Consider the following 17,514-nt stretch of genomic DNA (forward strand, 5'->3'; position numbering starts at 1 on the left):
TATTATTAAAAATCTATAAAAAGCATCCTAATGAATTTTAATTACTTGTATTGTTATTGATAAGTTGAATATTTTTAGATATCTTTAAATTAATTATAAATTTAAACAACTTGTGCAAAATGGAATTAAGTGTTTAAATGAAATTGAATAAGTAATTAAGTTTCAAGTTGTTTATTGTATTTTTAGTTATTATTCTAGCAATTAGACTCAAAAGTTTTTTTTCAGATTTATATATTTTAAAAAGTAATGGCAGATAGCAGTCAATCAAAACATGCTGTATTTCTTGTAAGTTTACTTATAACATATAATATTACAAGCACACTTTTATTAGTTGAGTATTTGGATAAAACAATTTGATTAAGCTTTTAACTATAATATTTTTAATGGAATGTTTTTATGTAATATATTCTAAAAGTAAAAAAGAATGTTGCTTTACATGAGAGACTCCTTAATTGTGCCAACTTTTTGTTGCATTAAGGTGATAGGGTGTAGGTCCAACATTATTTTTACAAAACCAGGGTTGCCACACACTCTAGAGCAGGGGTTGGCAGGTCAAAAATGAACGTTTTTTTGTGTGCTTTAAAAAACATATTTAAAGACAATTTTTTTGAACAAAAAAAATTAGGCAATAGAATATCCTTTAAATATAACAGTAAATTTTTTTTTCTGTTTTTGAAAATATTAGTATAATAATTAAACTAGTTCAATAAAAATTTTAATGTGGCCCGCGGGCCGCAGTTTGCCGACCCCTGTTCTAGAGCAATGATTTTTAACCTGGGGTAAACTCCCTTGTTTTAAGAGGTAAATTTTGTTTATTAAAAGTTATATAAATTTTTTTTATTTTCTTTTCATTTAAATTTATAAGTATTTACTGTAGTTTTTTAAGTTAATTTAAGGGCATAGGGGGGGGTAAACACCTTTTTTTGAAATTTGATCTTATTTTATATAGTTCTACTAAGCTACAAGATGCTTTTTACAGATTTTAAAAATTCCAAATAATTTTTGAAATATAGCCGGTCAAAGTTGGAGGCAACAAAAAGATCCTTATGGAAGGTGCAAACTAAAACGGCAAATAACTAGAAATCACTAAACATCTATCTTTTCCTACGTTTTTTGAGATAACTATCTCACATTTTCAGGAAATGTTCCTTGCAATAATTTAAAAATTATGTTGGAACAAAATTTAAAAAATTAAAAAGTAAAAATTTTACAAAAAAAAACTTTTTTTGTTTATTTTTTACATAATTTTAATTTTTTATTTTTTAAAATTCTTTCCGACAAAATTTTCTAAATATATAAAGGAACATTTCCTGAAAACTTGAGGTAGTTATCTCAAAAAACGTAGGAGAAGATAGATTTTTAGTGAATTAGTCTACTTTTGCCGTTTTAGTTTGCGCCTCCTATAAGAAACCTATTCTTGCCTCCCACTTTGACTGGCTATATCTCAAAAATTGTTTTGAATTTTTAAAATCTGTAAAAAGCATTTTATAGCTTAGTAAAAACTATATAAAATAAGATCAAATTTCAAAAAAAAAGGTGTTTACCCCTGCCTATACCTTTAACTCTTTTAATTTTTCAATATTTTATAGTTGATAAACTTAAAGTTCAAAAGATCCATATTTTTTTTCCTGAAAATTAAAGGTATTTTGTATCTTGGAGGTAAATTTGTTACTTGCCTTACAAAAAGGAGTAAAACATAAAAAAAAAGATTAAGAACCACTGCTCTAAAGTCTAGATCAGAAGTTGACAGCCTTTTGTTATTTGGGAAGCAATTTTCATAGAAAAATTACTCGCAGGCTGCACTATTTAAAAAGTTTTGGAGGGCAGCAGTTATTTAAAAATAATTATAGTAATTACTAGAAAAATACTAATTAAAACCAAAAGTATAACAAAACATGCAGTAGATTACACCTTTAAGAGTATTTATCAAACTAAAAGCCTAGTTATAAGTTTTTTTTGCAAAACCTTTTATCTTTTTGTTTTTTTAAAAGTATGCTTATAGCTAGAAATTACTTGCAGGCCGCATATTTTGGATTTGAGGACCGCATTTGGTCCGTGGGCCGTATTTTTCCAACCCCTGGTCTAGATACTCTAGATATTTTTTGATTTTTGAAAATATAACAATAACTTAGGCAGGATATTATCGATTTATTATTTAAACTCAGGCTGACTTAGGATGATTAAATTTTTTAAGATTAAAAAAAATCTCAGGACTAAGTTGTTAGTCCTATTTCAGTTGTTAGTTATTTTATATAACCAGTTTGTTAAAGAACTGAATTTTAACTGATTTTAAAATGCTTATTTAATTTTTTTGACCATGCAGCTAGCCATTCACTATCTTAAAAAATAACATTTTGTTTGGGCCAGAGGCAAAATACTTTTTTTTAAAGATAAAAAAAACTCAAGTTAGTTCAAGATAGTTTAAGGTCACTCAGAATATTTTTTGTTTAGATATTTTGTTTATTGAACAACAAAAAAAAAAACGCTTTAAGTATTTTGTATTAAGAACTGGTGCACAAAAAAACCTTTTGGTTATTAAGTTGCAAACCGCGGATGCCTTTTTATGTCTTGTCCAGAACTGTCAGGACAGTTTTTGGTCACTTAAGATAATTTTTTGACTTTAAGACTGGCAAACATCAAAAATTAACAATGTCTCTTAAATTGTAGTTTAAATAATAGCCTATATTAAGAGTAGAACACTTTTCTAGTTAATGAATCAGATTAGATTTACCAGTAGAAGTATATTTGCCTGGCTTGTCTAAAATAAAGTCTATGTGGAAATTTAATCTTGGAAAATTATCATATAAAAGATAAAAAATTGTTTGAAAACCGAGTTTTAATAAAATGATCATTTAATGTGTACTAATATTTAATATTTAAGTTTAAGATGTGTATAATGTTATTACAACTTTTCTAGGGGATATTGACAAGATAAACAGAATTTTAAATTGTGTATTCTACTGTGAACACTTGTTGAAAAGGTATAATAAATATTCATTGTTAGGTTTAAAACACATTTTGATGTTTTGGCATATAGCAGCTCAAATTAAAAGCTTTTAAACATTTAAGACCATATTAGAATTTTCCTTAAAATTAAATAACCTCTTAAATGATATCTGTCAATGTCATAAAATTTTTCCTAAGTTAATAATTATATTATGACAAAGCATAGGATAAAATTTTTTTTAATTCAATTAAGGCCATAGAGATAAGCCATGTTTTTACAAGTGGATCTTATTTTAGTAGTTTTTACTAAGCTTCAAGTTGCTTTTTACCGCTTTAAAAAAATTGAATTTGTTTTTGAGATATGACTGGTCAAAGTTGAGAAGTATTATAGGTTTTCTATGGGAAGGGAAAAATAAAACTACAAAAAAAGACTATTTCATTTAAAATCTGTCTCTTACATTTTTCAAGCAATCTTCTTTAAACTTTCTGTAAACTATAATAAAAAAATGCTACTTTAGACTTTAAAAAACTTTAAGTATAAATACCTTTCTTTTTTAAATTGACCCCTAAAAATTTCTAGTCCATACGTTTGTATCAGAAACTTTTTACAAAAAATAAAACATCTCAAAAGTTAAATGGTATTTTTAAATTCTATAAAAACTTACTTGTAGTTTGTACTAAAAGCTTTCATATAAAAGTCAAAGTTATTTTTTGTAAAACATTTGATTTGAAACGAGTGGTAGTGATAATTTTATAATTTTCAGGGTTGCCACTCGTTTTTTCAAATTTTTTTCCAGGTTTTCCAAATTTCTTCCAGGTTTTAAAAGTAAGTATTTTTGGGTCTATTTTTAGTAATAGTACAAAAACATAAAAAAGATGCTGTAAAGTTACTTTAAATGTGTTTTTTAATAAAGAAATTTTTTGATCAAAATTCCAGGTTTTTCCAGGTTTTTTTTCAAAATTTCTCAAATTCCAGGTTTTTCCAGGTTATTTTTGCTTAAATTGTCGAATTCCAGGTTTCCAGGTAAAGTGGCAACCCTGAATTTTCTGAAATAGAGTGTATGAAAATGAGTTTGGAAATCCTTGAGTTTAAATTGTTACACACATGGTTAAAGTTAAGACCATTCTGGGGTAAATCACACTTTGTTTTATTTAGGCATATTTTATACATTACAGAGTTGCTAAAAATGTTTTTGGCAAAATTTCTCCAGGTTTTCAAAATTTCTTCCAAGTTTTTAAAAAAACACATTTTTAGGTCTATTTCTAGTTTAAAGTTGAGTTTAAGGTAAGAAACTGTGTTAAATAGTATAAAAGTATTGAAAAGATACTGTATAGCTACTTTATATGTGTTTTTTAATAATAATAAATTTGATGATGACAAAAAAATTTAACTTTAAGATAGATTTTTTGTTTTAAACCGAAATTTTATTACTTAACATGTTAAAATTGTTAAAATTGCAGGTTTTTCCAGGTTTTTTTTTTATTTCTTAAATTCCAGGTTTATCCAGGTTTTTTTTTTATTTCTCATATTCTAGGTTTTTTAGCCTAAATTGTCAAATTCCAGGTTTTTCCAGGGTTTTTGGCAGCCCTGACATTAATAACTAAGCAACCACTTGCTCTTTACTGTTTTTAAAAGTTCAAAATAATTGTTGGTACATAAGCAATCAAGTTTGGAAAGTTCAATAGGTCACTTATGGCTGGAGCAAAAAAAAAGCTAAGTTAGATTATATTTAAGAAATGATTCTTTTTTTAAATATGCAAAAAGTTTTTGCTTCCCTATTTTATATTGGATTTTTTTCAAAATCTACTATATCTCAAAAATTATTTAAGCTTCTACACTCTGTGAGAAGTATTTAATAGATATTAGCAGGCAACATACATTTAGCAAAGCAGAACTCTCAAACCTGAAACATATATTTTGGCTTTAAAAAAAATTAAGCAATATATAATAAACTTGAGATTTATTATAAAAAATATTTAAATGAACATGAAAATATACTTTCAAGTTAATATGTTAACAGGCTCAAAGATTGCAACATCAAAGAAAGGCTGGTGAGCATTGCGATGTGTGTATTTGCATTCAAGACAGCAGACATCTAGCTCACAAATGCGTTCTTGCTGCAAACAGCCCTAAGTTAAGTAAACTGATTGAGGTCAGTACAGTCATATCAAGTTTTTTAGCTCTTATTTTTTATATAGTTAGTTTTAAGTTTTTGTAAATGCTCAACTTCTTTAAAACTTAATTTTATTACCTTTATATAGATTATAGATCACAATAAAGAAATAAACTGCTTAAACATATTGTCAAAGGACCTTATGTATATATTGACATTTTCATCATTTTGAGCTACACATCATTAATTTACTTTAAGTTTTGTGAGCTAGGTAAAAATATTTAATATTATTTATTTAACTCTATTATTATACTATCATAGGAAGCAAGCGAGCAGCAGGGAAGTGTTGGAGCAATTGAAGTTGAGCTTTCTCAAATCAGCACTATGGGATTCACTGTAAGTATATAGTAGAAAACTGTTAATGTGTAGGATTAAATATTTTCATAAAAAACATATTAATTATTTTAAACAAAAAAATTTATTTTGTTGTTTTATTTGTTGTAATAAAGTTATGTTTTACAAAATACTTTTGGGCTAAAGTTACAATTAACAACAACTTCAGGTTTGCCACTTTACCTGGAATCCTGGAAAAACCTGGAATTTGACAATTTAGGCAAAAAAAACCGGAAAAACCTGGAATTTTAACATTTTTCACATGTTCAGTAGTAAAATTTTGATTTGACTCAAATATTCTATCATATAAATAAAAATCTTTTGTCATCATCAATTTTTTTTTCATTGAAAAACACAGCTAAAGTAGCTTTATAGTATCTTTTCAATGTTTTTATACTATTTAACACAGTTTCTTACCTTAAACTTAACTTTAAACTAAAAATAGACCCATAAATGTGTACTTTTAAAAACCTGGAAGAAATTTGGAAAACCTGGAATTTTTTTTTGAAAAAACGAGTGACAGCCCTGCAACTTGTTGTAGTTATTAGGCTCATATTATGTATGGCTTATGTAATAAACAATAGCTATGTGGTTTTTTAACCAAGAAATTCTAAGTTTGAAACAATGATTTTAATTTAAGTTGTTTGAATAGTATGTTATCTTATATAAATAATTTAGTAAATATGAATAACATGTGTTATATAAAAATATTTTAAAGTGTCAAAGATAGTAATAAAACAAAATAACTATTTATTCTTTTTTCAAATCTTGATTTTAGTTGTTTAGTATTGAACAGGTGTATAAGTAGTTTATGTTTTTACTAAACAATAATTTGTCAAAGAGAAAAGCTTTTTTTAAATTTTAGTTTGTATTAGTTTATATATAAATAGTTTATTTCAAAGATTTTCATTGTTAAACAGTGTTTCACTCTATAAGAGTTCTTTAGTTTTTCAATTGTTCTATACATTTGATAAAATTAATAAACTTTAGTTAACTTATTTACTGATTTTAAGTTTTTAATAAATTTTCGCTATTTAAATTCAACCCCTTAAGTTCTTTTTTTTTCAGCTGTTTTACATAAAAATTGCTGTTACTGTTAAGAACAATTGCTGTTACTGTTAAGGTTTCTGCTGTTTTACAGAACAGTATATCAAATTTTGTATTTTTAATGATAACTTTTGAAAAAAAAACAACAACATAAACTTTTAAAAGCCTATATGCTAATTTTTATTATTGAAACTGAGAAGTTGATGATAGATAGCTTTGTTTATTTTATGTTTAAAGAATAAACAATTTAATAAAAGCTTTGACTTATAAAAGTTTTGTCTAAAAATATCGCGTTTGTTTTAAATACCAGTCTAAGTAAATTACGTGATTAGTTATGCTAAAAGTTATAAATTAATTCAAATTCTTAAAAACATATTTACCTTTGTATTTTTAATCACCAGCAGTATTTGAATAAAAAATAAGTGGTAAATAGAAAAGTTAGTTACGTTTAAAAACACTCATCAGCACATTCTCGAGTATTTTTACACTGGAGTATTGGATCTGAACCAGGACAACATCATACCGGTCATAACAGCTGCAAACGAGTTGGGTTTGAAAGATGTAGTTTCACAGTGCTCTGACGTTTTTCAACTGTCGCTACAGCCTCAAGAAGAAGACGCTATTAAAGATAAAGTTTGAAATTTTCTTTATTTTAACTTTTTGTGTTCGAAGTTGTACTTATTATTTAAATTATTGCAGGATAGCCAATCATTTGTAAACCTGCCAAACGTCTCCTCAAGTAAGACAGCATATTTTATATAATTGTTTTTAAAGTTTAAATTAAAAGCGTGTTTCTTATAGTGTTTAAGAAGTTTTGTTTTGTTAAGAGTTTTTTGTTGTCCTTACTAATAAATTAAAATTTTGTTATTTTGTCTTATTAAAAGATATATTATAGGCAAGGATTGTCTTATACGTTAGGAAAAGTTAACCGTGATTGTTATGAGTAAAATCGATTACAATATTTGTATAAAAGAAAAAAAATACAATTCAAAAATAATATTTAGACTCTGACACAAATATATCTGGTGAAAACAAAAAAGAGAAGCCCAACATTATTTTAGTGAGTTTATTAGTTTCCTTTAAAATAACCTTAACTAGTTATTTTTTTTGTATTTATTAAAATTCAATATTTAAAATTAATGTGTAAGATAAGTAACTCGATTTAAAATTTAATAACATTTTTTTATTGTTAAGTTTTGAAGGTTTGAATTTAGCCTTTACATCACACGTTAAAACTATTGACCATAAACATTATGTATTTGTATTGAATTGCCTTAATCAAATATATATCTCAAATATTGTTGATTATGGTTTATTTTTTGTTTTGCTTCATTTAACAGTTTTACTTGATAATTTCTATTTTTCTTATAATTGGATTTAGTGTTATATGATTAAATTGTTAAGTCACCAAAAAAATTATATACGTAATTAACATAAGCTAGCTAAAACTAGAAAAAAAATCTGTTTCAAAAACGTATGTCTTGATCATTTATATATATATATATATACACATATTAAAGGTTTTATACAAAGTTCTGATCGATAGTGCTCGACAAATCAAATTGGAGCTTAATATTTATTTATTTAATTATATAAAAACTATAATTCAAACAGCTGTTTCACACATTGAAATGTAAAATTTTCATGTGATCTTCAGTGAGTTGTAGTTTATTATTATAATAAACTACAACTCACTGAAGATCACATGAAAATTTTACATTTCAATGTGTGAAACAGCTGTTTGAATTATAGTTTTTATATAATTAAATAAATAAATATATATACACATATATACATAATATATATACACATAAATATACATATATATATATTACATTAAAGTAAATATAAAATATTTCTCAAAAGTAAACAATAAGTAACATTTAATAGATCACAGCAGCACGTTTATATAGTATGTACTAAAAAGAAATATTTAATTCTATAACATTTGAAGCTTTAAAGTTAAGATAGTGAAGATTAAAATCAATAATACAATACAAGAAACTTAAACTTAAATTTTTTATTTGAAAATATCTTCATACAAGAAACTGTTATCTACCAATAATTTTCATTAAGTTTTGTATTAAAAACATCTTTTTTGGATCAAAAATCAAATTTTTAAAAGCAGAACGACGGAATTGAAGAGGAGAAGGTTGACTCCCTGCAAAACATACTCTACTCGTAAGTTTTGATATTATTTTTAGTATATAGTTTGGTTATTCTCAATGTTATATTATTTTATTTTGTTTTATCTCAGCTATCAAAAAAATTTTGTCGATCAAAAAAATCAAAGTAATATTTGATATTTAAGCGATCAAATTCAGTGGGTTCATAAGGTTCTTTATGTAAAACACTTATCAATGAGTTTATAAAAATAGGTTATAAAAATAACATTAAATATATTATCTTAACTTTAATTTCAATCAATCTTATTCAAATTTGAAAGTTAGTTTGCTACTATTTAAATAACTCATCCGAATAGTTAAATTAACAGAGTTGTTATTTTTAAGAAATAAACTACTTTTTTGTCTAAAATTAAAATTTTAAAAAGTAAAGTTCTATATAAGACAATATATATGAATTGTTTCCTGAATATTTGAGATTTCTTGCTAAAAGATAAAGAAGTAGATATATCTTTAGCTAATTTTTTAATTTCAGAGAAAACTTAAAATGAAATAAATGCAAAACGTTTTTATAAAAAAAAATACTTACCTTAAATCAAAAGTTGAATTAAATTTTTATATTCAATTTAACATTTCTTTTAGTTCACTCTTTAAACTTCATTTTAAGATCCAATTTTAGTTTATGTAAATAAAATGCTTTTACACCTTATGCCCTTGATACATAACAAATGTGGTATAAATAAAACACAAAGCTACACCTAGATATATACTTTTTTAGTTTATTTTAGCACAAATTTTTGAGTTTTAAAGCCGAAGTAACCAATTATAAAACCTAAAAACCTGCTATATTTAAAACTCAAGAGTTAATAATTTATTATTTTTGAGAATAAACAATTACTCAGTTTCACCGCAGAGCGGATTTTCAAATTGTAAATCTGTGGTAAAATAATAATATTAAAAATGACAAATATTTGAAAATTGGTTTGAGTTAAGCTGATATAAAAAAATAAAAAATAAATTAAGAATTATATTAATGTAGAACAACCTTTAATTTTAAAACTATCAAATTATAGTCTACAAACAATACAATTAAACCATAGTATACTGTGGGGTATTGATATCTAATGGATTTAAAGAGATTAAAACTTTTACAGAGTTAGAAGTTATGGAGTAGTATATACATATTATTAAGCACACAGTTCTAATAATAAATTAATAATGTAATAATGTTCAAAATAAAACCAGGGAGTAAGCATTAAAAATTTTTATGAAAGCATTGTTGTTGTTATTGTTAACAGAGTTGTATTATGATGACAAAGTATAAAATGGCTTTTTGTGAAAAATTTTAGATAAGCGAAAAATAGAATGAGGGTTAGATTTCAGATGTTAAATTTAAAAAATAAGATAAAAAATAAGATAAAAAATTGAATATATTTAGTTGAGAGATAATCAAAGAGAGTATAAACTACTAATAATTCAACTCAAGAAAAAAAATATATGTATACTAATTCTCCAATAATTATGATTTACAACTGGAAATGGGTATATTATAATATATGCACAATTTATCTTATATCTTAATAAAATATATTTAACTAATCAACAGACTTGAAAAAAAAAAAAAAAAATAAAAAAAAAAAATAGTTTTAACAGTTTAAGACTGAGAATGGGAATAATATTATAATATATGCACAAATAATAAAATATTTTAATAAAATTGATACCTGTGTGAGATATAAATTATAAATATTCATTTAAGTAATGTGGGCATTGGGTTATCAGTTCATTTCTCTTGTTTAAGGTTTTTCTTTTGTCTTTTTCTCTTTTCTAAATTATTAATTATCAATCTCCTATTAGTGGATAGATTACTGTGTCTTATTTATTTGTTCTAAACTCTCTAGTTAAACTCAAGAGTTGCCACAAAACCTAAAATTTGACAACTTGCAGAAATAAAAATCTGAAAAAAGCCTCTAATTTGAGAAATTTTGAAAATTTAAAAACATTTTTTACATGTAAAACAATTAAGTTTATATTAGATATAAAAAATATAGCATATACATTAACTTTTTTTTTGTATTATTTAGAATTTTATTAATTTATAAAACAAATTTAAAGTGGAATTACAGTTTTTTTAAGCATTTTGTACTATTTAAAACTGTTTATACTAAATATAAAAAAAAAACTTGGAAATACAAAAACCTGGAAGAAATTTAAAAAATCTTTGGCATCCTTAATAACTTTGAACTGTAATTAAATTTTTAGTATCAGTTAGTAAAATAAGTTTTTTCCTAGTAGCCAACAACAACCCACTGCCGGTTTGATCGCCCAAGAAAACAATCTCATCGACGTACAATCCACCCAACTGAGTTCTTTGCAAAATTATACTGAGGTTTTAACATGTTATTATGTAGATATTTAAATGTGTGAAATTTTTTTTCCACTAAAAAAGTATGTATTTAATATTTGCATTTGTTGAAGATAATTTAAACTATTATTACGTCCTACTTTTGTAAATGATAAATTATATTTCAACATTTTTGTAAAGCTTTTATTTCTAATCAAGTAGGTTTTATAAAAGACTACAACTTAATTAAGGAGTTTTTTAGTTTTTTTTCAATGTTTCAACATTTAAACAGTATTTAACAATAAAAGTACTTCCATAAAAAACAAGCCATAAAACTAGAAGATTTTCTGTCATTAAATAAATTGCGAAAACATTTAAATATTTTAATATACCGTATAACTTCTGTTTTACTTGTCAACTGTCTAAAATTAGTCTCATAAGTTTACAATGCAGAAAAAAAAAATGTTATTTTATACAAATATAGTGTTTTATTAGTATTAAAAAAATGGAATAAATCACCTCAAACATATTTATTAAAGACATATAGAAATAGTGTTTTTCTTTAACTACTTTTCGTACGAATAAGTTGAAAACCAACTTAAGAAAATTGTGTTTATTTTAAAAAATCTGATTTTCTAACGGTTAATATTAAACTAAATGGAGTTTCGATTAAAATAGATCTCTCATCGAATCAAAATCCTTACGAAATAGAATTTAAGTTATTCTTAATATCTTTCACAAATAACAAATGAAGAATTTAACCAAAGGTCCATCAAGAATGCTTTACAGTGTTTTATTTTTTCCTCTTTTGTTATTGAGTTTCTGAAGTTCGTTTAGAATTTACTTATCGTTAAGTAAGTGAGATACATTTCTGATTTTAATGAATTCGTTTGGTAATTCAAGTAAGCTTGTTATGCGACAAAATTCTTTATGTTTTTATGTAAGATGTACTGATCTTAAATTCAGTTATAATATTATATGTTAGTGATCTTCTAATGTTTCACCTAAAAGATATCCTTTGACAAGGTTTAAATAAGGTAAAAGGGTCTGTTTTAAAAACAAAAATAATTTGTTTAAGTTTTACCAACGTGAAGTCAGTTTTAAAAACTATGCTGTGTTGTATTTAATTATGACCTAATGCAGTAAATTTAGTTATTTGTATTTTATGTAGTGTGTTGATTCGTTAACACACAGAAACATATGTTGGTACAATAAAGGAAGATTACTGTACAATTTGTTTTTAATTATATTCCAGTGAACTTGTTTCACTAGGATCTTTTGTTAGCAAACGATGAAATATATTTTTTGAACAGACATTTATATTTTAAGGAAAAGAAGCAAGACAGCAAACTGATCAGCGTGCAATCTGACGAGGATAAGCAGCAGATCCCTCAGCAAAATCAATTGGGCTACATCGGAAATGAGGTCAACTCAAAAGATTGCCAACAGATGATGGAACAAGTGCGTTTTATAACTAAACTTTGCTTATCAAATATATAGAAAAAATAGTTTAAATTTTTTACAAGTTTTACGGTTTTATATGAATAAGAACGAGTACTTTCAACATTAAAATATATATAAAAGTATTTTTGTGTTGACAAAATACAAGTTTTCAAAAAAAAAAAAAATAATATACTACAGTTTGTCTTTTTAAACTAAATTATGTACTGTATTAAAGTACTGCAGTAACCATACAATTTTCTTATATTTACAAATAAAAATGAAATCAAATCATACTATGAACGTCTGTTTGCGCGGTTGTAGCAAATATTTGACTCCTTTTAATTTCAAGGTGCATCAGCTGCGCATGCAACATCAGCACCTTCAAGTCTTGCAGGCTCAACAGCAGCATCAGGCAGATACTCATTACCAGGGAGAAGACGGCGAACCTGGTAAAAAGAAAAGGTTTGTTTGTCGAAAGTTGTAACATTTGTAATGTATAAGTCAAAAAAAAAAGACACGTGTGATAATCAAGTGTCAGATAATTCTTATTAACTTTAAGTACAAAAATTAAATTTAGATGTTTTTTATAGTTCATAACTAGCATTACAACCTTAAGTTAGTATTTGTTTTTTCGAACTGCATTGTTTGTTTTTTGGAGAACTTCAAAATTAATTAAATGTTCAGCTGATTCTTTTTTGATGAGCAGCTATAAAGTATATGAAATATCTTAACATTTTCTATGAACATTTAAAGTTTGGTTTGTTACGATTTTTTAGAACTCTCAAAAAAAAGTAAAGTCGATTTAATGTTAATTAATCGATTTTTTTTAGGAAAAGGATTAATGAAGGATATATTTATCCAAACTCTCCCTCAGGTGTCAATTCCGCAGATTACAATCAAATGGTTAGTTTAAAAACTTTTGAATACAATAAAAGTTACACATTAGTTAAAAAATTTTCTAAATCAATTTTGGTCTGCTGTTTGTATGATAAAAACATTTTAAAACTTGTTTTATTTTGATGTACAACATTGGTTAAAAGTTGTTAGAATCTTTATGCTGAACTTAATTTTTCTAATATATTAAGACAGTTTTTTTTTTGAATTACAAACTTGTCACTTTACATAGATAAATAATTGAACATTTTTTTAACGGTTGTTTAAAATGAAAAACTATATATTATTTGTTATTCATTGAACTCTAATAAAAATATAAAACAATCTACTGAAAAAATTTGAGTCCAAAAAGTATGTATACTTCCCTAAAAATTAAACAAAAAACCAGAGTTGCCATTTGGTCACAATTTTAGGGGCTAACGAAGGTTGTTTTCAAAACTGAGTCGCTATATCTTTTTTAAAAGTGGCTCTGAAGCTTATAAATATTTACTTTTAATTCGTTAAGACGTTTAGATCTGATTGTAGATTTTTCACAGAACTTGCTGCCGGTGCAGAACACAACGACTTCCGCGAACAACCTTCAAGTTTACAACACAATTCCCACGCAGCAAAATCAAAGCAGGATGGTCGGCCAGCCGCAAGATTTTAGAGTTGTCACCGACGAGGTTTGAAATTATACTAAATTTAAATACGCTGCTACTGAGTTCTTTTTATGTACCTCATAATCTGCTGTTAGCAGTGAAACTTGGTAGTACCAAATAAACTCAACTGAACACTAAAGTTGTTAATAAGTTCTATATAAATATTTCAAGCAAACTTTCATACTAACTTTTTAAGTTGTGCAACAGATCAATTTTTATAATCTAATTGTTGAACTGTAGGTACGCGCAGCACTGTACAACAAATACGAGTCTTTCAAGAACGACCCTCTCGTGTCTTCAACGTGCGATGTTCAGGAACTTTTACAAAGGGGAAAAGCCCGCCACCGAAAAACTACTGAACAAAACTGTTTAAATGTAAGCTTTGTTAAGATACTGCATATTTAAAGTTATTTCTTATTAAAAATGAAATAAATGTGAAAAATACTTTTTCTTAAATTGTGTTATTTTATTTTTAAAATGAAATAAATTGAATTTGAAATTACTACTGAAAACTTTAAGTATAAAAGTATGCCATTGTAGAGTAAAAATGAAATAATATAACTTATTACAGACGTCTATTAGAAGTGTTTTAGACACCATCCAAATCACAGATTCCACTGACCCTAGAGTTGAAGATGCACTTATATTGGTTTGTTTACATTTTATTATTTATAACCAGATTGATTTGTTGTGCTTCAATAGCTAAGGACTTACAAAACAATAAGTAGTTCTAAATTGTTTTATGATGTTATTGTTTATTGAAACTTCTTACTTTATTATAAACAGTTTACATTTCAAAATAAGATTTGTTTTTTCTTACTATTGTTTTTTCTTTGTGGAGAACAATTATAAGTCAGTTAATTTTATTTCGCACTTATAAAAGACGTGTACCCTAGTTACATGTGTTTTATCTTTAAGTAGTAACAAATGTTATCGACTAGAACTTACTTTTATTAAATAGATAAACGAAAGTGTTTTATGAAACTCGGTGGTTTGGTTTATAACCTTTGAAAAACTTTTTTGTGATGTTTGTTTATTTTAATTATGTTATTTTTAATTTTTTTTTATTGAAATTACTGTACTTTAATATAATTAACACTGATATTGTAATTATTTTACTCATATTTTCAGATTATGGACAAGTTTGAAACTCTTCGCGCTCACATCAATAACCAAGAAATCAGAAGAGCTTTGAGAATAAAAATTAGACATTCTATTCATTGCAAAAAGTGGAGAATTAAAAGTAAAAATAAACTTAATCAAATTTATTTAACTAGTTTTTTAAAAATACAAACTTATATAATTTAAAATTATCACTAATAAGAATTTTTGATCATCAGCCTTTCATGTGATTAAACATTTTTCAACAGAGAAACAAATGAGCGAGCAAAGTTTGAATCAAGCTGCTGCTGAGCACAACAACAACAATAACAATCAGCACATTCAAGTCGCAAATCACCAACAGAGCTTTGTCACAGGTAGTTGGGCGTTTTATTAAAATGAGCAAAAACATAACTGAACTTGTTATGTACCAGTATATCAAGCGTTTTGTAAAGTTATATGCTTAAATATTAAATTTCTGCTAAATTTTAGCCGCATCAATCTTAGTGCTTATACCCAGTAAGAAACAAGCCGAAAAATGTCTAATCAAGTTTCAAGAAGATGCTTTGTGTGAAAGTTTTACTAAAAAGCTTAAAAAATTAACAGAGCATTTAATTAGTTGAAAAAAACTTCCGCCTGGTGGCTACGAGCTACAATAAAATTTAAATATATTTTACAATTTAAATCGCGTTTAGCACTCACATGTTCTGATTCGCCTACTGCCTTGAGCAATTAAATTATAATTTTCTCTCTATTACGACTCGATAGTGCAATTAAAGTAGTTTCAAAAAAAATACCGTAATGTTTTTTAATCTTAATTTTTATAAATAGTTATTTAGTATGTTGTAAGAAGTTGAAATTTGATAAGAACAAAATAGTTTTACCTACTGCTATGTAAAAAAAGTTTAAATTAGTTTATTTAATTGTTATTTCATGAAAGCGATCTGCACAAAGTTGTTAGAAAATTATTTTTTGTATTAATTGTAGTGAGCTGTAATCAGCTTTAAACTTGAAAAAGGAACTGGCCTCTTGCGCTTTGTATTAAAGTATAAAAAATATTTTACAACATTTATTTTTTAATATCAGTAAGTTACTTTTTTAATTACAGCCATCAAAATGAAAATTTTACGCTTTAATAAATATTTTAGTAAAACCTTTATTTTCCAAACATTTTTTATACTTTTTTCAGTAAACAAATTTTTTTTTTTAACCATAAATTTTTAAAATGTCGTATCTACTAGTTATTGAAGTTTTGTTAAAACACCAAAACAAATCAAATATAATTTATATCTACTTTATTTTTAGTTAAAAAAAATATTTTTTATAGAAATTTAGCGTGTAGAAAATACATGTTGAATTGCAGAAACTTTATAAATAAGTTTGGTTCTAAAAGAAAATTTTAAACTTAGTTTGAAGGATCTCTCTGATAAAGTCATTAGTTATCTGTCAATTAGGCATATTATCATAGTTAAACAGTATACAAAATATTTTTCCTACCCATTTCACAGTATCAACCTCATTTGTTCAAGTTATATTTTTCACCAAACAGTTTCGAGCACTTCCCCGTCACAACCCATCTACCAGCAGCACCCTCAGCAGCAAGTACCAACAAACGACATCCAGCAGCAAGCTCCCGTCATCGTCATGAACAACGAAGTTGAGAATGACGACGCCCAGTCCGTACACTAGGTGGCACCACCACATTTCATATTCGTACAGTGTAAAAGAAGAGAGTCATTTGATGTTAAGTTTTTTTCTTTCGATAAGTGTAAAAACGAGATGTTTGTCAATATAGTCACAATTGTGTAGTTTTAGGTTTTTTTTTCGACAATTATGTTAGTTTGGATTATTTTTATTGTGATGAAGTTTGCATTTTTACAAGATAAAATTTTATGTATTCTAATGATGAATTTTGATCTATTCAAGAAAGTAAAATTTTCAAAAAAAAAAATTAGCCGTATTTATTGGTGCGTTAAAATACTATTTTTAGATTTGTGAAACTATAGTTGGAGTATAACATTCGAAATTTTAGCTAAAAGTAAAGTTATATTTAGTCCACTAGTTTTAAGTTTTTAAAAGCTAATATGGTTTTTTAGTAAAACGTTTGTTATACATATTCGCACACAGTAAATTTTTTATTCAAAAACAAAAGTTGTGTTCTGTATTATTTAACATTTAGTAATACGTTTGGTAGGATGGCCTAAAATTGTGTAGTTTGAAAATTTAAAGAAGGTATCCTGGAATGGAAATCATGGTGTATAATTTGTTTTTTAAATCCATGATAATATTTGACTTATATAAAAGTTTAAAGGTACAAACAAAAAAAAAATTATTGCCAGCGCCGTTTATAAAATTGAGTAAGTGAGTACTAATTAAGGCCCAGAGAGGAGTCTTTCTTGATCTTTAAAAGGTTGTTTTAAAGTTTTTTTAAGTTACTCGATAATTTTAAAGCAAAACAAAATTGTAAG

The 17,514-nt window shown here is 25.6% G+C and overlaps 1 protein-coding gene across 4 annotated transcripts; it reads left to right on the forward strand.

Moving 5' to 3' along the window:
- Window positions 1-223: 223 nt before the first annotated feature.
- On the forward strand, window positions 224-17,123 carry LOC145838038 (uncharacterized). Of its 4 annotated transcripts, none has more exons than XM_082945560.1 (17): window positions 224-285; window positions 4,968-5,099; window positions 5,382-5,456; window positions 6,966-7,133; window positions 7,200-7,239; window positions 7,505-7,560; window positions 8,626-8,681; window positions 10,916-11,012; window positions 12,297-12,428; window positions 12,760-12,872; window positions 13,241-13,313; window positions 13,841-13,969; window positions 14,186-14,320; window positions 14,517-14,594; window positions 15,077-15,188; window positions 15,316-15,423; window positions 16,596-17,123. In XM_082945560.1, exons 1-17 carry the CDS (start codon window positions 247-249, stop codon window positions 16,733-16,735), a joined length of 1,683 nt encoding a protein of 560 aa, XP_082801686.1. In that variant the 5' UTR covers window positions 224-246; the 3' UTR covers window positions 16,736-17,123. The 4 variants fall into 4 exon arrangements, with proteins under 4 accessions (XP_082801686.1, XP_082801688.1, XP_082801687.1 ...); XM_082945562.1 differs by having other exon boundaries at window positions 10,919-11,012; XM_082945561.1 differs by having other exon boundaries at window positions 8,629-8,681; window positions 16,596-17,122.
- The last annotated feature ends 391 nt before the right edge of the window (window positions 17,124-17,514 follow it).

This window comes from Thalia democratica, chromosome 6 (assembly GCF_965202585.1).
Source record: "Thalia democratica chromosome 6, ktThaDemo2.hap1.1, whole genome shotgun sequence".
Lineage (NCBI taxonomy): Eukaryota > Metazoa > Chordata > Thaliacea > Salpida > Salpidae > Thalia > Thalia democratica.